Source organism: Panthera tigris, chromosome X (genome assembly GCF_018350195.1).
Source record: "Panthera tigris isolate Pti1 chromosome X, P.tigris_Pti1_mat1.1, whole genome shotgun sequence".
NCBI lineage: Eukaryota > Metazoa > Chordata > Mammalia > Carnivora > Felidae > Panthera > Panthera tigris.
Window position 1 is genome coordinate 51,008,248 of NC_056677.1, and position 22,429 is coordinate 51,030,676.

Sequence of the window (22,429 nt, forward strand, 5' to 3'; positions counted from 1 at the left end):
CCATGCAAATCAGAAACCTGCAGCTTGGCAGAGTGAGGACAGATCACAGTCTTTCCTCTCATGAAGGTCAGTCCTTTGAGGATGCTAATTGGAAAATGAAAGTTCTTTAGAGAGACCAGAACAGCAGCCTAGATGCCTTTGGTATCCTGTCTCTTGGGAGTGCTAGCCTGGTGCCTCTGAGCCTCTTTATAGCAACCAAATGAAGGGGTGGGCAAGGCTTAAGGAAATTTTGCTTTTTGGGGAGAAGGAATTTTCCCTTCTAAGAAGCTAGGCTTCCTTGAGCTTTGTAATGTCTAAAATTCTCCCCTGACAACTGGGACAAATGGAACTCCTTTTCCTATTCTTCCCCTGAAACCCACAAAAAACCCAACCCCCTATAGCCAAGCTTAGTTTAGGTTACTTCTCTCCCTGTGTCTCAATTAAAAGACTATGTCCCTTGTGATGAGATTATGAAAATTTCCTTTGGATACAAAAAAAAAAATCAAAAGTGTCTGCAACTCAGGCAGTCACAAGCTTAAGAGAGGAAGAAGGAAAAAAAATCCTATCATTCCACAACTCAAGACTTATGGCAGTATCTACGACAGAACCCTATTTTGCCTTCTGTTTCCAAATGGATGAATTTGATCACTCCATTAAGGGGATTAGAATTTTTTCCTTCAACCCAAGTTATCATAGGCCACGTTAAAAGGCCCCCATCTGGTTACGATGCCAAAGTCTACAGCAATAGGCAGTAAGACACATGCTACTTGATCCTCTCTAAGGCAGCTAGCTGGGGTGAACAGATTATATAATCATCTGATGTAATGGTGGCAGCTATGCCAAGACTGAAGGGAGTGGGGGTGGAGAGGATCTGTACCATTATTTCACATTGTTAATAGCAAACAAGCCCTCTGTCCTTAAGTGGGAAGCAATGCAGACCTGGCTGCTCATCAGTGGTGCATCATTCACTGTGTGTAGGGGGGGTGGCAGGGATATTAACAGGTCAGCCTGTGTCAAGGATGCATGCTATGTATATAATCACTAACTGGGCAACTGGAATAGTCACAAAAGTACAGCATCTCAAATCCTGCATGGGCAACAAGAAACCCCAAAAGGGAAAACTGGAGCACAGAGCAGCAGTAGCCTCCCAGGGCAGATGTACTCAAGCTGAATGTGACCACAGATTGGCAGAAGAGGGAAGTGGGAAAACAAAGCCAAAAACTCATAGGAGCTTTCCTTGGCCAAAAGGATTTTCAAGTTAAATAGCAACCCCCACCCCCCACCCCTCTGCTCAACCCCTGATCCCCAATCACATGCTTAGGCCCCATGCCCCTACTCCAGAATAGATGATGACTACTCAGCTAGGTTTCCATTCACAGCAGTGGAGGAGTAGCTGGTGGCGAGATAGGCACCTTGCTCAGCCCTCTCCTTTGACAGGTCAAGGCTGGAAGCCCTGTAGTGAATGGGTTGAGGCTGTTGGGGCTCAGGCTGGACCCTGGACAGCTGAGGGATGCCATGAGTGATGCCCACAGGCTTGGCCTGGGACAGAGGGCTGGGGTTGAAGCCTCCAGAACTGGAGGAGCAACTGGGCTCATCAATAGGCAACAGCCTATCTTGAGGCCTGGCTCTCATACTCTGAGAGGCCTGTGGCTGCAGGTTATAACAAGGGACCATGGGAAGTGGTAGGTGTGAAGGCCGAGCTAGCTGAGGCCTGGATATCCCAGGTACCCTTAGCTCTGGCCCTGATACTGAGAGCAACATTGACATGGCCACAGGAGGTATGCAACAGGTTGTCTGCCCATATGGAGATGGGCCAGAAGACTCATCCAATTGGCTGGGACTTATCCAGGCAGGGCCTGGCCCCATTGGGAGAGGACAGGGAGCCCAGGCAAGCCAGTCGTAGGCCGCTGGTGGTTCAGTATAAAGGGACAAAGGACTGTCTCGTCCCCATTCTTCTCCTTCCCCCTCCCCTCCTCCTCCTCCTCCTCCTCCTCCTCCTCCTCCTTCTTTTTCTTCTTCTTCTTCATTTGAATCTTCCTGCTGAAACTGAAGCTCATCAGACACCGTGTATCCCTGGGCCAGGTGGGAATTTGAGAGCTCCAGCTCCAGGGTCTCTGCAGTGTCCAGAGAGCGGCTTCTCCTGTTGAGGGCCATGGCAGCAGGTGGAGGTCGAGGGTGCATGCCAGGCAGTCCCAAGTACCGAGGGAGACTGCTCACACCCCAGGGCAGACCTTGGTAGAATCGGCTGTGGTAGTTGGTGAATGTGTGTTTCTGGTAGTAGCCCAGCTCAAAAGCTTCCAAGGAGGCTGCAAGGTCTTCATCATTCTGGAACTCAGGATTCTCTTCACACTTGCCTTCCCCATCCCGTTCCACATCAGCAATGTCAAAGGTCACCATAGGGGGTAGCTCAGGGAGGTTTTGAGTGAAGGATGAGTCAGAGTCAGAGCTGCAGGACATGCTGGAGAAGAGGTTTCCACTGCTGGTGAACTCCACAAGGGCCTGTGAGAAACTCACAGTGGCATTCCCTTCCTTCTCAACCTCTTCTTCCTCTGGATCCTCAGGGGGTGAATAAGTAGGGTAAGCCTTCCTGGGAGATCCTCCAAAATTTGCTTCTTGCATGTCTGGCTCAAACATAGCATCACTTTGGAAGAGCTGCATTAGACAGGTACTTTGATCTTTCTTGGAGCAGATTCCCTCAAAACGTTTCTCTAGAGGACGGAAGTCCCTCCAGTCTGGTTCACTGCCTGCAGTGGTAGGGAAAGCTGAGGTGGTTCCCCGGTGGGAAGTCTGAGAGGCCCCTGATGTCCCTGCCACTAGGCCCATCACTGATGGGCCTAAGGGCCTCATCTGATATTCCATGATGGGCTTCTCTTGCCAGGCCTGAACCTCCCGGACTTGAGCCTCTTGAGCATGGGCCTCTCGGGCATGTGCTTCCCTAGCACAGGTCTCCCTGGCATAGGCCTCTCGGGCTTGGGCCTCTTTGACATGAGATTCTCGGGCATGGGTCTCCCTGGCATGAGTTTCTTGGGTATAAGACTCCCTGGTGTGAGCCTCTCGGGCACGTGCCTCCTGAGCCTCTTGGACCTCAAGCTGCTCTCGCCGAAGCTCCCAATATAACAACTGTTTCTGGATGGTCACTAGCCGTTCTTCCTCTGTCTCCATTGCCCCAGGTGGCCGAGAGGAAGAAAAGGGCTCAAAGTTCAAGAAGGGGTCAAATTTTTCAGAGCTGCGACCATGGAGGTCATAAAGACAGTCATCCAGAGGTGGGGAGGCCTCAAGACTATCATTTGGCTCATAGAACTCATACAGGGCATCTCCACTGTAGCTATCTCGGGGTAGGCAATCCCTGCGGACAAGCCCTAAGGTCTCACCTGAATCACCCTCAAATCCAGGTGTTGTGGAGTCATAATAACCCTCATCACTATTGGGGGCAGACTCTTGCTGGTCACTCTGAGGAGTCAAAAGGTCCCCAGGGGCTAAGCCAGGATAAGATCGAACTGAGTCAAGGAGCATGTATCCATGCTCTCCTGGAGATGTGATGGGATGGTAGCCTAAATGCATATTGGGTCTTGGGTACATCTGGGCACTTTCCCACAGATACTCTAAGTCATAATCTTCTTCCTCCTTGACATCCTCTTCTTCTTCCTCTAATTCTACCTCCTCATCCTCCTCTTCTTCCTCATCATCATCATCTGGCAAGGCCATCTCCTCCCCACCTCCTTGGTAGGTCACCAGGCAGGAACTTCTCTTGGTCCCATCTCGATTTGCCCTCTGGCCTCCAGAGGCCATGCTGTCTGTCATACTGTCCATGTCCTGCTCAGCTATGATGTCACCACAACCTGTCAGTGAGTCAAAACTTTTCAGGGATGTGACATCTCCAAACAGGAGGCTCAGCTGGTCCCCAACAGGGCCATTTGGTGGATTTACCTCTTCTGCTACCAATTTCTCCCCTGTTTTTGGACTGTGGGGCTCCTCTGGGCCACTGGCTTCAGAGGCAGACTTGGACTGCAGAAGTGCTGAGGTAAAGCCCTCCATGGGTTTTTCTGTATCTTTACAAGCTGTCTTCTCAGTGACTGCTGGAGAAGACTCTGGTACTAAAGAAACTTTTGACTCAGGGGCATCTTGGGTTTTGGCATTTTCCTTTCTGCGGGCTTGGAGGATATCCCCAGCACAGGGCAGAAGGGCTGAGCTTACACGTTCATGAGGCCTGGCTCTGGCCCCTTCAGACCCCTTGGTCCCTAGCTTATTTTGTTCAGCCCCAGAGACCTTGCTTTTCCGGTGACGGCGGATACTGCTGAAAAAACCTTTCAGGCCTTTCTTTGGCTTGGGCACAGAGGGAACCTTCTCAGTCCCAGCTTTGTCTGTCGCTCCAGCCACAGATGTTTTGCTTTTGGAGCCTGTCTCCAAAACCCCATGGGCACTCTGGGAACTGGGAAGTTGGCAAGGTGATTCAGGCAAAGGTAAGGCAAATCTGGTTCCTTCACTGACAATGTCTTCAGGGCCATGGGCTGCTTCAGTCAGGCCATCAAGGGTCTTGCTCTTGCTAAGACCCTTCTTGGAGATGCCTTTCCCAGAACCTTTGCTTCGCCCCCCTCCAAAGAAACTAGGCAGGGTACAGATACCCTTCCTGCCACCAAAAAGTTTCATGGCAGTTTTCTTCAGCCTACCTGGGCCAGATGAGGGTGGCTCTGACACTGGCTCTTCTGTCATCTCAGCTGCATTGTTCTTGGCTCCTTTCTCTGCCCGTTGGTCCTGGGTGTCCATAGAGGCTGCTGCTCCCTTGGCCTGAGAAGCTTCATCCTTTCCAGTCTCCATGGTTATGGGGACAACTCAGGTATGTTCAGCTAAAAAAGCAGTCCTTTGGCTTCCAGGCACTGTTATCATCCGTCAGGAAGCATCACAGTTGGACCTAGAGGAGATGAGAGAAACAAAGATAGAGAGAGTGTACTGCTAAGCAAGCGTCCAGGCTATGTTTGTTTTCACAGGTGTCTTTTATTTCAGGCTTAAGTGGAACAAGAAAGAAAGTAAAAGAAAATGTATGAAAAACCTTAATGCAACCCATATGGTTGGCTTGCTGGGCCAGCCTCCCCTGGGCCCCAAGGCAACATAACCCTGAACAACAGGCAGCCATCACCCCAACCCCTCACTAGGTCCACTCCCTTCAGGCCACCCTAAGCTCAGGAGAGCACTGGGCAGGAGGAACTGCAGTTGTGGGAAATGTCCAGTTGTGCTATTGACTGCAGGAGTAGTTATCAAAAGGGGTAGGAAGGGGGAGGTAGGAAAGGCAACAGGAAGGTCAGCTAGGATGACACAGAATTTTTGCCAAACAGCCCATTCAGTCCTAACTGGGCTCTTCAAGATTCAGGCCTCAATTTCACATTAGTCTGGGTTCTCACAGATATTTTTCGTGGGGTTAGAAAGAAAAGTAGACCTGAAGTTCCACTTCTTCCCCACAGGCTCCCTAAATTGTAGCATGCCCATGTTCAGACTGTCAGAAGCCCAGAGTAGGAGCCTCACAGGCCCACATTCCAGAGCTATAATCCAGGATCTGCTAAAAAGGCATGGTGGCCTCTGGGCAAGGCACTCTATGGACTTCAGTACCCTTGGTCCAAAAGGCCCAGCAATACTTCCCCTTCATAGTGGTTATGTGAGGGGTGGGTCTAGGTCAGACTCTCTATTGACTGTCCTACTGGGAAAAAAATAATGTGGTTCTTGGTAACTGGAAACCCCAATTTCCATTTTAGAACCATGAGGCAAACTATGTCTTCTCTACTCCCCTCATTATTTTGGCTCCCATCTAGTTCCCTATCTAGAAAGGGAACTCCTTGAAGACATAACTCCACGTGATTCACATTCCTGGTCTGTAAGTAAGGCTCTCAATAGCAATTAAATAAGTAAACCTGGTACAAGGCACACCCTTCTGGTCTAGGCTCCCAAATTCTCCAAATATCCAAATGCCACAGAGATGGAATAAAGACTATCCATCACACACACCCCAACACATGTCTCCCACCCCAAGTCTGATATATTCATTCTAGTGACTGAAGCTGGTTGACAGATGGATCAGTGACCAGCCTGCTAAAACTCATGACCTCTCCCTGGAAAGTTCCTTACCACTGTTTCCCTTCTCTGTAGGGTAGCCACAAGCAGACAGGGAGCTAAGGAAGGAGGGGAGGCAGAACAACTGCTGGGAGCCAGAAAGAGACAGACAAGCATTGCTGGTGTCCCTGGAGTAGTTTGCCAGCACATCAGCCCTGTAATTGGTTGCAACAGTAATAAGACTCACACATTCACCTGCAGTAGAAGACTAGGGACCAGCTTTGGGGTGGAGAGAGACTGGTAGCTAACTAGCCCCTGAAGTCATTGGAAGAACCCTCCTGGAGCCCTGATCCTGTCCTTCAAACATGAATTTTGCTCCCTGTGCCTTGCTTGACTTGACACTTGAATCATCAGTGTGATCCCAACTCCCATCAGGAGCACTCTGCATAACTGAAATATTAAACTTGGAGCAAGATAATGGCTGGTTATCCAGAAAATAAAAGAGAAAAAAATATCTGATCCCTTCTCTGCAGAGATGTGTATTGTCATTTACTCAGTTTTTTTTTCCTAGATGACATATTTTTACATGATATTGTTTTACCTCAGCCCTGCAACTGATAGCCTTACAATAGACAATGCCATCCCCCACAAATATACAATCATGCATACACACACAACCACTCAGAGTCCTTTCCTCAGGGGTCATATGGGAATAGGGGCCCTATCATCTATGTGAATTCCACACTTTTCAAATCACAGATTTTGTTTCAGCCCTGAAATTATTGACAGTGTTGTCATTATGGTGCTAGACATGGAATAGCAGGAGTGGAGTTGTTTATGAAATTGTATTCCCCTCTGTGGAATTTATGAAACAAACCTCTTCTGAACATTTGGTAAGTGATAGACATTAAGCTCAGTTCTACAAGGTAGCCAGTGCTTTTGGGGGAGTTCCTAGGCTAATAGGGAGAGGGTACTATATATAACAGTCTGAAGGCACAACATAATACAAGCCTTAAAGAAGAGCCCCCATTATTGCTTAAGATGCATGAGGAAGTATCATTATTTATACCTTGTTATCATACCCCACTATAAATCTGAAAAGCAGAAAGACACCCCCCTGGGTTCAGAAAAGCTGCATTGAGGAGGAGGCATTCAATCTAGGCTTTTTCAGACAGGATTGAGTAAAAATGACAATGATTTAGAGGGAGGGATGAAGGAGACTAGTAAGTGTGGCTGGGCATGAAGGAAGACCAAGGGCCAAGTGAAAAACCTCATGGATCTAAACATCCTTGTGGATAGAAGGCTGAATTGTCCTGCTGGGTTTAGGGATGGAATTCTTATGAACAGAGAAATTCTGCACATTGAATCTTAAAGAGAGCTGCTTTTCAGAACCTTGATGCCTTGGCTGGAGGGAAATTCCTAGGGCCTTCTCTTACCTTTGCTATTTTGCTTCTCTGGGGTAAAGGCCAGCATACTACTTTCTACATCATTTACTTCCCTGCCACAGGAATCTGCAATGTGTTGTGGAAGAAGACATGGGCTGCAGGGCTGGGTTACAGGCCATGCCAGGGGACTCTGAACAAGCCAAGGTACCCCTCTTAGGCTTGGACACTTGTGACATGGAGATCACTACAGTGGTATGAGAATTAGATGGGATAATGGACACCACACACATTTTGTAAAGTGCAGTGCAAATGAGAAAGATTGACATTACTGTTATTACCACCTTCCAGGTCAGATCCCACTTTCTTAGGAAATAGCAGACCATGTATAAAAGGCCACTTATTTGGGTAAGGAATTCACTGTGGGGAGCCTTAGGGACCAGCTGCCTTGGCCATGCTAAGGAGGAGCCAAGTGTGAGGGGATTTTAAAGACATGAGTGTGGTTTTATACAAAGTCCTCTGTGTATGTGTGGTGGGAGTAGGTGAAGTAGGCAGGGATGTCTCTGGGACTAGGATTCTCTCCCCCCAGCTTCAGGCCCTCCTCCTAACTAGGACCAGGGTCATTTTTGCTGGAAAGGACCAGACTTAAAACTGTGTTGTCTCCCATTTCCCTGCCTTGTCCCTCCCAGGGCCACAAAGCTCCCCACAGATACCCATAATGCCTTAGGTTTCACAACCTGTGTGGCTAAGTTTCAGGTGGAATGTTGGGTAAGGGAACACTCTAAGGCTACTCTGTGGTCCCTCGCAGGGGCTGTTTATTGCAGTTGCTATTATCATTGGTAGGGAGTGGGCTGTGGCCATCTCTGCTCTCAGGCCCAGCCTCAGGCCATGCTGGGACCAGTGGAATGTTGGCTATTAGGGTAGAGATTCTTTCTTCTCCTTTCCTCTCAAAACACAAGCAGGATACAAGCCACAAACTTGCCCCAGGAACACTTCTTAGTGAGAAGGAAACAGCTGCGGCCTGAGCCTTACATATTTTGCTCCCAGCTCAGCTTCCTGGGGCCAGCTGGGCCAACTTAGAATTCAGGAAAGAAGTGTGTGGATTCATGCAGTAGCTCCAGAGGCATGACCTCAACCACTCATAGTTCTCATGACTTCCACCAAGCAGTATCTGGGGCAAGACTACCCTGGGCCCATCTTGCCCATGTGTGTGGGGGGGTAACTAAGGAGGGAGTGATGAGGATAGGGAGCACCCCCCCAAGAGTCAGCCAGTTCTGCACTATAATCAGCTCTGCCTACCTGGGGGAAATCTAGAAAGTTCTTTCAGTTTCCTCACCTGGAAAATGAGGCTACTGAGAGTGTCTACCTCTTAAAACTATTGTAAGGAACCACATCAATGTATTTAAAGTACCAAATAAAATTCATTATATAACAGAGGCTCAAAAACATAGCAATTAATTTTTAAAATATTTTCTTCAAACTATACTTGGACAATTTCTAGAGAAACTACCTCAGTCAGGATTGAGAAGGGTATACTCCAGGCCTTTATGGGTAAGTCACCAAAACTCTTTGGGTCTCAGTTGCCCCAAATGGTAAATGAGGGTGACTATGTAGTTATCTCACAGGAGGCTTTAGCTACTCTTTTAGCCAAACTCAGGGACCCAAATTGTTGCCTCAAGTCAGCTATTGGCTAGTAGCTCTGGATTATCTGGGAATTTCAACTAGCTAAGTTCCATAGCATAGGCCAGAAAGGTCAACAATTCAAACTCAGCTAAATGCACCAACACCAAAGGAAATGCAAATGAAGTGTCCTTCACCTAATCAGGGCACTTACCAGTTTACAAAGCACTCCCCACTCCCTCATCCCCACCTTGGCCCTTCTTAGCAATCTATTAACCAGTCTAGGTGGGAGGTGGTAACTCCTTGTCACAGAGAAAGAAATTGCCTAGGCTTGGGAAAAGCCTTACCTAAGTTCACACAGTAGGATGGTGACAGAGCCACACCAGCTCCCAGGCCTCTGCAATCCTTATCCCAATGCCATTCTACTGCACTGTGCTAGCTACCAATAGAAGGAGGAAGACTGAGTGCAAGGACTGTGAAGGTTGCCTTCATACCTGAAAGCCATCATCTCTCCCTCCCATCCCCTGTCCCAGACTAGCTGAGCTTTCTCTGAAGCATTTCCAGTCCTCACTTAACTTCTACTGTTTTGGCCCCACCTAGCACATTCCAGAAAGCCTGCTGACTTCAGAATCCAAGGGCTGCCAATCCAGTCTGTTGCTGCTCTCCTCATCAGCAACTCCATCACCAAACTGTGGAACATGTTCTTTTACTCTCCTTTTCCTTTGGAGATAAGTTTGATGGGCCAAAATAGGTTCAAACAGAAACATGCCATTGGGGACAAAGATGCAGATTTGAGCTATAGTTTAAAGGAAATGACCTATGAGATGATCTGGAACTTGAATCACCCGTTTCTAAAGCCCACAGCCAAGGTCCACTCTTAAAACCTTTGTTACCTTTAAGGAGCACCTCCTCTCAAGAAGGTATTCCATAACCTCTAGATGCAGCACAGACCCCAACATGGACCCTCTCACCTTGGCTCCCATTTGCCCACTACCAGCCCCTCAAATGAGTTAATGAGTTAACATACTCAGCATAGGGTAATTCATTCAGGCAGACCTCAGTCTGTTCATTTCTCTCAAATGGACCCTCCTTCATCTTATAATCACTACAGCTAGCACAGAGCAGAACCTCAAACAACATTGGTTCAACTGAAATCTAATTCAGCTGAAGTTTTTCAGCCCAGAACTAAAATGCCAGCTTCATCCCTTACAGGTAGTAAGGTTCGAGAAATTGGCCTAAAATCCCTGAGACTCAAATGCCTTACCTGGAAAATAAAGAAAATGCTACCTATCATGTAGGATCACTGCAAGTATTAGAGATGATAAATGGAAAGGGTAAAATACTCTCTAGTTACTGGCAAATATTCAGTAAAAGGCCACTTGCAGCCACCTTCACCACTCCAGCTCCTCAGCTGCCAGCCCATGTCCTTTGAAGATGACACAAGCCTCTTGTCTGAGCTCCCTCTGGTCCTTCCCTGCCACAATGCAGAAATCTCACCCCTTGCCTCTCCTTCTTCCATCTCCTCCACACACTTGCCAGATTCATTTTTACAACCCTAACTTCAGAGCACCACTCCTCTACTAAATTATTCCACACTGCCTACAGGATCAGGGCCAAACCCCTTTACCTGACCTTCAAGACTCACTCTTCCTGCATGCCCCTTGCAGTTCCCTAATCTCACTTCTCTACCCAAATACACAGGGACTTCTCTAGTCTGGGAGATATGGTCACCAAGACACTACTTCTCCCTAGAAATTGGCTTTACCAGTGAGCCTTCTTGATGCCCTACTTTCTCCTTAGGCTGCTGAGGTTCCCTGCCCATTTGCCTACAATGATGGGGTCTCTGGGAGCCAACTTGCTACTCCCCTCTCAGGCTCCCAAATTTCCTTAGAGAGGAATATATCTGAGGTGGGTGCCATGCCTAAATAGTAAGGCTTCTACTATGTCAGTACTAACCCAGCAAGGGTGACACTGGAGACCGGCGCCACCACCCTCCACCCAGTTCAGATGAAGAATAAGAGAGCTAACTCCATGGAAACAGATGTGACAAGGCAGCCAAAGCCTAAAGAGGAACATTTGAGCCAAATGAACAATGGACACCCCTGACTTTCCCATGTGTTCACTCCCCTATATATATCATACCCTATGTGAGAGTCCAGGTAAGAAAACTGAGGCTTGGGAAGGGATCAGAATCAGTGTACTTAGAGGAAGAAAGTTTGAATTGAGTGCTTTATGCTCCTGTGTAACCTTGAGCAAACCCTTTCCTTGTTCTGGGCCTCAGTTTCCCCATATGGAAATGGGAGGTTGAACTAGGGGTCTGCTTACCCCAGGCTGTGTAAGAAGCCAGGAGAAGGGTAGACCTATGACCAGTTTTCTAGTGGCTGAAGAGGAGGCATGGTGGGAGCATGTGATTTTGGGGGTCCTAGGCTTTAGTGGGAGGCCTGCATGCCTAGTTGGTTGGGCTCAGTCTACCACTTCCCTATAGCCCAGCCTCATTACTCATGCCTCCCTCCACAGAATCCCACCCAACATTTTACTTTTTCAAGATGCACTAGGCCTGGCCTGCAAATATTTCTTCTATGTCCAGAAAGGAGGGGGAACAGAACTGGTCTGGCCCAGCTCTCTCTCCCCTGAGAAGAGTTGCAGCCCCCAGCAGGGAGGGCTGAGGAATGCTGTCTGAAGAAGCTGGGTTAGTACTTGCTTCGATGCTCACCAGGGAAAAAAATAAAAAATAAAACAAAACAATAACCTGTAGGAGATGAAAGCATTGAAGGCTCTACAATAAGAACTGCATGTCAAAAGGTCACAAATGTCTCTGCAGCACCACTATGTCTGCCTCTGCTCCCACCAAGCCCCCTTGTACCATTTTCTCCGTTGTCCTTGTCATCCCCTAATCCCGAAAGGGAAGGTATGGGGAAGCAATGCATCCTCACCCAGTTGGCACCTGCACCTCCGCAGCGGTTCTGGTTTCCCTAACTTTCTTACTAGAGTTACATTTACACATGCACAGGTTTGAAAAGTAAGACCAAGGAGAGGAGATGAAAAGCTCTGTATTATTTAATTCAGAGAACAGAAGTTGGGGGTGGGAAAAATGGTTTAATGCCCATGAAATCTCCAATGGTTTGTTAAGCAGTAGCAATGATGGCCAGCTGCCCCCAACACACACACACACACACACACACACACACACACACACACACACACACACATCTGTGCCTGCACACAGGTTTATGTATAGCATGACAGGTTCATATTAGCTTCGAAAAAAAAAAAATTCCTGGCAGTGTGAGATGCATGACCCAGGAATGAATGACACAGGAATGAATGCCTCCTGTGGAGGCTTTACCTTTATTGCCTAGTTTATCTGCCTGGACTGAATTCAAGGCAGAGGAACTGATGGAATAACACTGGGCATGTCCTCTTCTAGCCTCCAGTAGCCTATCTGTAAGTGAGGGGGCTGGAAGCCCCTTTTCCCTCCTTGATTCCACAAGCAACCCAGTGACCTGCCAGGCTGTTATTTATCTCATTTCCTTATTCCCCTGAACCAGCAGAACAGGGCTGCCTCCACCCCCTACACACACACACTTTCAGAGAGTGTAACAGTTCTTGAGGAATTTTTAATGCTTCCACTATACTAGGAGAGAATCACTGGACTTCCAACTTCTTCCAACTACCTCTCCTCCTTCTGAAACTTTCAATCCCCAACAGGCTCCAGACCAAGACTAAGAAGCAAAATAGACATGAAAGTGGAGGTAGAGTTCTCCAGAGAGGGCCCCAAGCTAAACCCAGCACCTTCTCACTCTTGAGGAATGGGTGAGGTGAGATTAGAGGTTGGTTAATGAGATTTTTGTGAAATGGAGGCCACTGGAGATAGTAGGATACAGTGTAAGAGTCCCTGTACAGGAGGCAGCAGCCTATCCCTAAATGCTGTGTGACCTTAGGGAAGTCCCTGTGCTTTCCAGGACTCAGGATTCCCATCTTGTAAGCACAGGAGTCCAAGCCGGTGCTCCCTGAAGGCCTGTCCAGTTGGAAGGTTGGGCATCAGCAGAGATCTGGGGGATACTTAGCCTCCACCACATTGGTATGTAAGCTCTAGGAACCCTCCTTCAATTTCACCCCCTGCAAGGCTGAAGGGAAGCCAACATGATGCAACTTTCCTCTAGAGATAGCCTGCCCCTCAGTTCTATGTCCAGACCTAAAAGTGACCCCTTACAGTCCCAACTTACAACATGTTTCCAATCTCTAAGGCCCCTTTCTAAAATCCCATTTTATTATGGCATATTTACACACACACACACACACACACACACACACACACACACACACAAATATCAAAACCTCCCAATGTTCCATTCTTCAATGGCCCCTTCCCCCATTTCTCCCAAGATCAGATCCCCATTCCACAGCCTGGCATTTGGTAATCTCCATCTCTGGGCACCAACCTCCTCTCTACCTTAAAGCCATAGAATCTCAACCAGAAAAGACTATATCACATCTCTCAGCCTGCCTACCACCCACCCACTCTCATTCCTAATTTTGCTTTTACCACTACCCTTTGCCTAGCCAAACCCCTCTACTTTCTGAAAGCTTCCAGAGTGATCCCCCTATATATACAGATTTCTCATCTCTCTCCACAGTACTTTGCCTCTAAGCTCATGAATCAGCAATCAAAGATATGTGCAGTCTGGGGTCTGGGCAGTCAAGATCTTGAATTTGTTGTTGAAGGGAAACATCATTATTTTTTTCTTATAGTTGCAACCCATTGCCCTTCTCCATTCTCATTAGGCATACTCAATAAATATCTTATCCTTAAGTATCATTTCTCTAATCACTTTCATATATCAGGACAAGTACATCTTGGAGAAGTAAAAGTCTTCTTGAAAGCTTGACAAAGACAGCAAATCCTTCTGGAGCATTCATAAACTGCTCTGCATGGCTAGGCTTTGAGGGGGTTATGGCTGATTTCAAGGTTTCATTTATCCCTCTGAGGGGTTCCGAGATAACCCAGAAATCCATGATATCAGGGAGACAAAGTAGAGGCAGGGAAACTTAATTATAATTTGACTTCTATTCTAATTTAAGTCCCCAAATGGCCAAGGGACACAGGGAGCCTGGAAGAGTTTTGAGAAAGAAGAGGTTATCATGGGTTTAAAGAGACAGGCAAAAGAGACACCCAGGAGAAGGTGGACCCAGAGCTGAGGCCTGAGAGGGAAAAGAATCTGGGCAGTGTAGGGTGAGTGGGTTTGGGTGTGAGGAGGGGAGTTATATAAGGAAGATATATTAGGTGGCTGTTGGTTCGAGGCAAGGCAGAGAGCATGTCCAGGCCTGAGCTGGAGATGCCCAGCTTCAAATAGAGGGTTGGTTTCTGTTGGTGCCTGGTCAAAGTGGGAAGATATGACTAGAGTGTGGTATCTGCAGTCCTAGCTGGTGTCACAAAGTTCCCAGCTAGCCTTTCCTCAAGTGAGGGATTTAATCCTCTCAAATACCCAGGCTTTGCAGCCCACAGTGTTCTCCACCCTTAGAGGCTGGTCAAAGGTCCGAGAAGAAGGGCCTGCCAGGCCCCTTGGTCACTCCCTCCTTCCAGTTCTTCAGAAAGGCCTAGAGTTTATTGCCAGAAGCATATCCTGGTGCAGTGACTGAGCTGTGGGTGGGGCAGAATGAGGGAAGTTGCACTGGGGGAGAAGGCTCTGCTAAAATGCCCTTAGGTGGGGTGGGGAGTCCAATAGCGCAGTGCCCTCCACCTAGCCCATACCCATGCCAATGCAGCAGGCCAGCAGAGCCAAAGAGTGAAATGTTTAGGTGCTGGAGAAGGCTCCCTTTGACCCCATGGGCCTACTAGCCTGACCAAACCGAGGCCTGCTTTGCAGGGCCAGTCCAGTGGCTACCTGGGCACTTAGGCTGTGGAGTGCCTGGAGGGCACAGCCCCTCTTTGCCAGGGAGCCTAGGCAAAGTCCTGCAGTCAGGTGGTCACCAGTGTCAGAGGTGTCTGCAGCAGACAATGACAGCGGCTCACAGGCTGGGTATTTTAAGTAACTGCGAAGTTGGAGGGTTTGGCTGTCTCTTTAGCTTTCTCGCACAGACCCAGACGGTACGTTCTCTACTACAATAATTGCTCCCTTGGCCTCTGGCACATAAATACCCCGCTAACACCACGTTTATCGCTATTTTTAAATGGGCGGCAGGAGAGAAAAAAGCGGCCAGTTCTCTCTTAGGGGATAGGAGGTGAGGCGAGGAGGGAAGACAAAGCGGCCTTGCAGATTTAACCCAAGGACTAGTTTGAGCTGCAGCTCTAACCTACGGTCCAGCAAGAGCTCCGTTGCCAGCCCCCTTGTCCGCGGGGGCGGGCGCCAGATGCGCCTGGAGGCCCAGCAGCAGGGGGTGCGGCTGGTTGGGGCCGCAAGGCTGAGGTTCCTAAGTGGGCAGCCCACAGGCCCAACTGAGCTCCTTGGGAGAGGAGGCACACAGTGTAGATAGCCCAATCCACGCCAAAGCCAGTTTCCGTCGGGCCCAGGCCAGCGCGCCCTCTGCATCCGCAGAGGGGAGAAGGAGGCAGGGGATGAGCAGGGGAGGGAAGGGGCGGCAGCTGGGCCGCTGGGGTGAGCAATATCCACGTAACACAGCTGTTTCAGCTAATGTGCTACAACAAAGCTGCGGAGCTCCCGGCCTACAAATGCACCGCTGGGGGTGCTGGCTGGCGGCTTCCCTGCCCCGGGTCGGTGAAGCAGCACGTGCGGGCCCCATCCCCACCTCCCCCAAGAGCCTGGAGGCATGGCCCAGGCTAGCCTGCCCGCCATCTGCACTCCTTCTAGCCGCAGTCGCCTGCGCCCAAGGGACTCTGCTTTGCCCCTCACCGGCCAGTCTTCAGAGCTGGTTCCGAGGGAGAGCGGAGGGCGGCCCAGACGCCGATTGGCCCAGCCCCTGGAACCCTGAAGGCGGTCAGAGCAGAGCACGCGGGACTGCACCGGACGGCGGGCAGGCGGAGGCTACCGGCAACGCGCAATGCTTACCCGGCTCGGTTCGGTTTCCAGCCCGGTTACTGTCTGCTGCACCGCCCCGGCTGGGGCTGGAGCTTAGGCTTCTGTGGCTGAGATCGCAGCCACTGCTGTTCCTGCCGCCACCGCCGCGGCTGCTCTTCACCTCCTGCACTGGCTCCCCTTCCCCAGGCTTTGGGCAGCTCCCCCATACTCCCTCCCCGCAGACTCCATAGCCACAGGGTGGGGCGTCCGCGCCCTGATAGGCAGGCATGTAGCCCAATCGCCACGGTGGGAAGGCGGGCCCCACCCCGCCCACTGTTTTCCATGGTGTGTTTCCCTTTAAATGCAAATAACCGCGGGCGTGGTGTTGGCTGGAGGCGGAGAGGGTAAAGAACCCCTCGCTGGGACTCCCCATTAACCCCCCCCCACCTCCAACACACTGGGCGAGTAATGGTTTGGCGATACGGCGAGCTCGCTGGGTCGGTCCCGCCCGGATGGGGCTCGCTGGAGCCTTGGAGCTCGGTTTTAGTTTTGCATATAGTCCCATTTCCGTGGATGCAGTGTAGTCGTGCTGAGGCGCCCTGGCAGCCACCCGGCAGTTTATTCCAGAGCGAAAGGCGGGCGAGGAGAGGCGGGGCGGAGAGGCTGGGAAACCTGGGGGACTGCAAAGCTCTTTGGAGCCTCTCGGGGCCCAACTTTAGGTGTAAAGATAGGCCCCCGTGGCGCGCGCCCAGAGGAGGGACTCACCTGCCAGGAAAGCCAATTGCAGCGTCCATGCCCCGGCTTCTTCCGCCTGTCTGGCCCTTAGGACCATCGAGGTCAGTTTACACCCATTACCGAATGGTCTGCTGCTGCTCTGAGAAGGGAAGGCATTTCCCTGAGGTCACCTAGCCTGCCTGTGACGGTGGTAGACTTGGAATTCAGAACCCAGGATCCTGCCCTAGGCTGTTTCACTTTTCTTTGGAGAGGCCTGGTTCTGTAGTTTGACCCTCACCCAAATTTCTCACCTTTCATGGAACATGAGGGGATCTCCAAGGCCTCTAGAGGGCACCTCAACCTTTTAATGGTAAGCCAGATTTTGTGCAGTTCCCTGCCCCTGAAAAGTCTAGATATTGAGAGAAAAATTGTGTCTAGACTGGAAGTCAAGGCTGAGGGTGGAGTGAGGAGGCCTGTATCAGCCTAGCTGGCTTCTGTGTTTGGGATGTGGCAGGTGGCCAGCCTGAGCTTGGGTCCTTAACTAGCCTGAGGGCATTAAGTGGCACTAGTGGCTGCCAAGGACAAGTGAGCTGAGGCAACAAAGAATCCAGTTCTACCACTAGCTCAAGAATATACAGAAGGCCCTACCCCAAAACTCTGTGAATGTCTAAAAAGGGGTAGGGGATTCAAGTTGAGGAGAGGGAAGGGATTAGAGAAAAATGTCTGCCATTTTTGCATTGCAGGGGGAGTGTTCTCTGCTGCTGTATGGGGTCCTGTCTGCCTTGAAAAGATTCAGCTGCTAGAGTGGTAAGAGAAGAACTGTTGCCTCTGCATGTATGAAGCACATAAACTGACATGGCTTGCTAGGACAGAGATCTGGCTCCAGCTCTGCCTCAAATTTGATGTATGACCTTGGCCAGTCCATTTTCCTCTCTGGGCCAGTCTGTCCCCTCATCTCCACAAGCAAGGTGTAAGATTGATCAAGTTCCTTGATCTCTTCCAACTCTGACAGTTGAGCTCAATTCTTTTTATAATATTCCATGATGTTCCATGACAGTCTATACATTTCCAACAAAAATTACACCTTAAACATCAGACCTCCTATTCTGGTTCCAGCTCTAGATAAATGGCAGGGAGTAGGGAGCCACTGGCTCACTGTGTGACTTTGTTGAGCAAGTACCTTCTCACCCCTAGCCTTAGTTTCCCCATCTGGACGGCTGAACTATAATATTTACTTGGAACTGTGTTTTCCTGCTTTGCAAAGTCCTGATTCTCATTTGTTGGACCTGATTTTGGAGGTGTCTTTTTTCCACCACCTCATTCATAGGCTTCCGCAACTCCCTTGTGCCTCTGGTTGCCTACCATTTGTTCATGTTTCACCCAGAACCTTGATTATTTGAAGTAGGCTAAATATTACAATTTGAAAAAGACAGTTTCCAAATCTTAAGCCTAGGGAAACACAGGGCCAGGGTAGTGTTAGCTCTGGGAATAGGGAGAGAGGAGCTGTGCAAGGCAATCAAGTGGTGGGCTTGAAATAACCATGAGGTAAAGAGGTACTGCTGTGCTACTCCTGCTACAGGAATTAGCCCTCCATGTCCTCTTCCCAGCTGCCAAACATTCTGCCATACCAGTTAGCTTTGGGATGAACAGATATTGAACATTGGGCTGAGTCCAAAAGAAATAGTGTTTTAGAAAAACGAAAGTAGTCTTTGGCATGTTAAAAAGGTCTCCCAGCCGTGTGCCCTACTTCTTGGTCCTGATATTTCTAAGTCTCAGGAAAAGATTGTGTTCATGTGAATTAAAGAGGAAAGGGTGGTGGTGGGTGGCGCAGCTCCTTATTTGTATGGTCCACTCCTCTCCAGGGACAGTGTATGGAAAGACCAAGTGTAGGCATAAACTTGTACCTCAAAATGACTTTTCAAAGAGGGAGTCCTCTAGGCCCTGATTGTACATGCTGACAGACACATGATCAACTTGTCTGATCACTACAGGGGCTTGTCGTGGGGGAGCAAGAATAATTGGTCTTAAGTTTCTTTACCTACAAAATGGAGATAATCCCTTTGCTGCCCAGTGTCTTGTGGCTGTAGTGAAAAGCTTATGAGAACAGATGTGCAGGCTGTGTGGAGGTAATTCCATAAACTCAGGTAGACAGACTGGTCCACATGAATACAGTGCTTCTTTCTTTCTTTACTAAATACTCCATGGGTACCTCCTCTATACCAGGCCTTGTGATAGCCATTGAGAAGAGTGGGTAGAATGGTAACATTCTGGGAGAATGGGCGCTCTGTGGATGTAGTTCTGAGAGGAGCTGAAAGCTAGACTAGAAGTCTGGCAGAGGTGATCTGGAGCATTGTAGATGAAGAGCTTCCTTCCTCCCAGGGTGGGGAGTGGTATCAGAGAAACGTTCCATGGAGGGATGACCTTGATGATTATGTCAAGTCAGAAAAGCAGGGAAAGGATTCCTGCCCAATCCAAAACCCATCAATGTGAGAGGGTGTGGTAGGTTGGGCAAGAGTTAGGATTTGGACATGTGGTGCTGGTGCATATTGGTATAGGAGTAGAGAAAGTATTTGTGTAGGAGAGAAAGAGCTGAAAATTAGGCTAAAAAATGTCTGGGGCCAAATTGTATAAGACCATGACTGTCTGGCTAAAAGACTGATGCTCAGCTAGCTAATTTTGTCCTTCCCAGGGAAGCAATATGTAAAGTATAGTGACTTTGCTACCAGACTGCCTGGACTGGGATGTTGGCTGCACCACTTAGGAGTGGTGTGACCTGGGCAAGTTATTTCACCTCACTGAATCTCCTTTTTCTCTTCTACATAATGGGAATAATAATAGTACCCATGTCACAGAATTGTGGTAAGAATTGAGTATTGGGGTACCTGGGTGGCTCAGTAGGTTGAGCATCTGGCTCTTGACTTTGGCTTAGGTCATGATCTTGCAGATTGTGGGATCAAGCCCTGCACTGGGCTTTGCACTGGCAGTGCAGAGACTGCTGATATTCTCTCTCCCTCTCTCTCTCTGCCCCTCCTCCATTTGTGCTCTCTCTCTCAAAAGTAAATAAACTTAAAAAAAAAAAAGAATTGAGTATTTCATGTAAGTACTTAGCACAGAGCCTGCTACATACAAAGCCCTCAATTAAGTGCTAGGTACTGCTGCTTGTTATTTTTGTTGATCCAACATATGGATCTTCAGAGTTATAGAACTTACAATATGACTTTGAAACCACTTTTTGATATAACCACACATGAGTCTATGATTCCTTAAACACAAGTTGATTTTGATTGTGCAGAGCCAGACCAAATTTCCCAGGGCAGAGGGTCTCTTTGTTCATCTTTGTATCTTTAGCACCCAACAGAGAGTTTAGTACAAACTTAATGCTCACCATATATTTGTCGAACATAGTCAAATGAAGCATCTTTGGGTGCAATATTAAGCTTAGTTGCTATCATCCACCAGAATGATGTTGCCACTCTCTGAGCACCTCTGTGTCAAGCTTTGTGTTTGGTGCCACACCCATCATGATGAACCAGACACAGATTCTGGACTCAGGGCACCAGTATAGTGGAGGAGGCCCACAACCCATGAGATCAATGCCCTGCAGCTTCTGATTTAGGCAAGGCAGTGGATGGTGTTGCCATCCACTGAACTGAGAAATATAGGAACAGGATTAAGGAAAATGTAATGATTCTGTTTAGAACATTCTAAATTTGACTTGTCTGAAATCCCACATCCAGGGCTTTGTACTTGCTGTTCCCTCTGCCTACAATGTTTGTTCTCTGAATACTGACATGGTCTGTGCCTCATTTTCTTCAGATGTCTGCTCAAATGGCACCTTATTAGTGAGGCCTTCCCTGGACACTTGAAATATAAAATAGGAATCTCCATTTCTGCCTGCCTTCACTCTCCAATTCCTTAACTGGCCTTTTTTCTTAACTGTAACATATACCACCTCCTGGTATTATGAGTTTTATTTATTTATTTGTTTGTTTGTTTATTTGTTTATTTATTTATGTCAGTTTTTATTTTTTATTTTTTTCACACTAGGAACAAGGGCTAAGCTCTGAAGCAGGCAGTTTATTAATAAAAATGCATTTTTTCTTTTTAATTGAAGTATAGTTGACATAAATATTATGTTAGTTTTGGGTGCACAACATAGTAATTCAACATTTATATACATTACAAAATGATCATCATGATAAATCTAGTTACAGTTTGCCACCATACAAAGTTAGTACAATATTATTGACTATATATTTGTTATGCTGTAAGTCGTCCCGGTGACTATTTTATTTTATTTTTATTTATTTTTATTTTTTGGAGAAAGAAAGAGCACCAGCAGGGGAGAGGGGAAGAGGGAGAGACAAAATCTTAACTAGGCTCCATGCTCAGTGCGGAGCCCTACACGGGGCTTGATCCCAGAACACTGGGATCATGATGACCTCAGGCGAAATCAAGAGTCCATCACTCAAGCAATGGAGCCACCCAGGTGTCCCAACTTGCTTATTTTATAACTGGGAGTTTGTATCTCTTAATCCCCTTCACCTATTTCACCCATCCCCTAACCCCTGTCCCTTGTGGCAACCAGCAGTTTTCTACATTTATGAATCTGTTTCATTTTGTTTGTTCATTTGTTTTGTTTTTCATATTTTACATATAAGTGAAATAATGATATTTGTCTTTGTCTGATTTGTTTCACTTAGCATAAACTCTGTAGGTCCATCCATGTTTTAAGAGTACACTTAATGTGATGAACACTGAGTAATGTATAGAATTGTTGAATCATAATATTTTACACTTGAAACTAACATAAGACTGCTAATTATACTTTAATAAAAATTAATTTAAAAATAAAGGGAATGAAATTTGTTGTAATTTTTAATTGTATGTTTCCCATTATGATAATGTAATTTTAATGAACAGTGACGATGTATGAAGTATGTAAGTAAAATATGTAGTATATCAGATGGCAATATATGGAGAAAAATAGAGCAAGAAAGAAGAACAGGGAGTATTGGTGGGAGGATGCTATTTTAAATAGGGCAGTTGGGATAGGCCTTACCAAAAAGGTGATTATTCAAGCAAATATCTGAGAAAACTGATGGAGAAAACTAGGAGAGTGTCTAGAAGAAGAATATTCCAGGCGAAAGGGACAGTAATTACAAAGACCCTGAGGTGGGAGCATACTGGAATGTTAGAAGAACAGGGCAGCTAGTGCAGCTAGAGCAGAGTATGTGGGGGAAAAGCGGTAGGAGAGGGGGTCAGAAGGGACACAGAAAGCAGATTGTTATGGATTTCTGAACCATTTTAAAGACTTTAGACTTCAGGATTTTGAGCTGAGGAGTGGCATGGTCTTAGTAAAATGTCTAGGGCACTGTAACAGCAAAGGAGGAAGCAATGAGACCAAGAAGGAGGTTCATACAGTGATCTAGGTGAGAGGTGATGGTGACTCAGACCAGGGTAGAGGCAGTGGAAGTGGTGAGAAGTGGTTGAATTTTGGATGTATTTGGAAGATAGAATTGGACAGACTTGGTGATGGCACCTTAGATGAAGGGTATAAGAGAAAGAGAGGAATAAGGAACAAAAGCCCACAAAACCCTGAAAGGGAGGGATTGGCATGGTGAAACCAGAACCAGAAGAGCTGAGTTTCTCAGAAGCCAAGGAAGACACAGGGATTTTATGAAGATGGACGGTATAACTAAGAGTTCATGTGTCAGATGCTGCCCAGAAGTCCAGCAA

The 22,429-nt window shown here is 47.8% G+C and overlaps 1 protein-coding gene across 1 annotated transcript; it reads right to left on the minus strand.

The window, feature by feature from the left end:
- Window positions 1-1,300: 1,300 nt before the first annotated feature.
- AMER1 (APC membrane recruitment protein 1) lies at window positions 1,301-16,209 on the minus strand. The gene is made up of 2 exons (XM_042974304.1): window positions 16,028-16,209; window positions 1,301-4,888 (listed from the first exon to the last, which is right to left on the minus strand). Exon 2 carries the CDS (start codon window positions 4,792-4,794, stop codon window positions 1,333-1,335), a length of 3,462 nt encoding a protein of 1,153 aa, XP_042830238.1. The 5' UTR covers window positions 4,795-4,888; window positions 16,028-16,209; the 3' UTR covers window positions 1,301-1,332.
- Window positions 16,210-22,429: the final 6,220 nt, after the last annotated feature.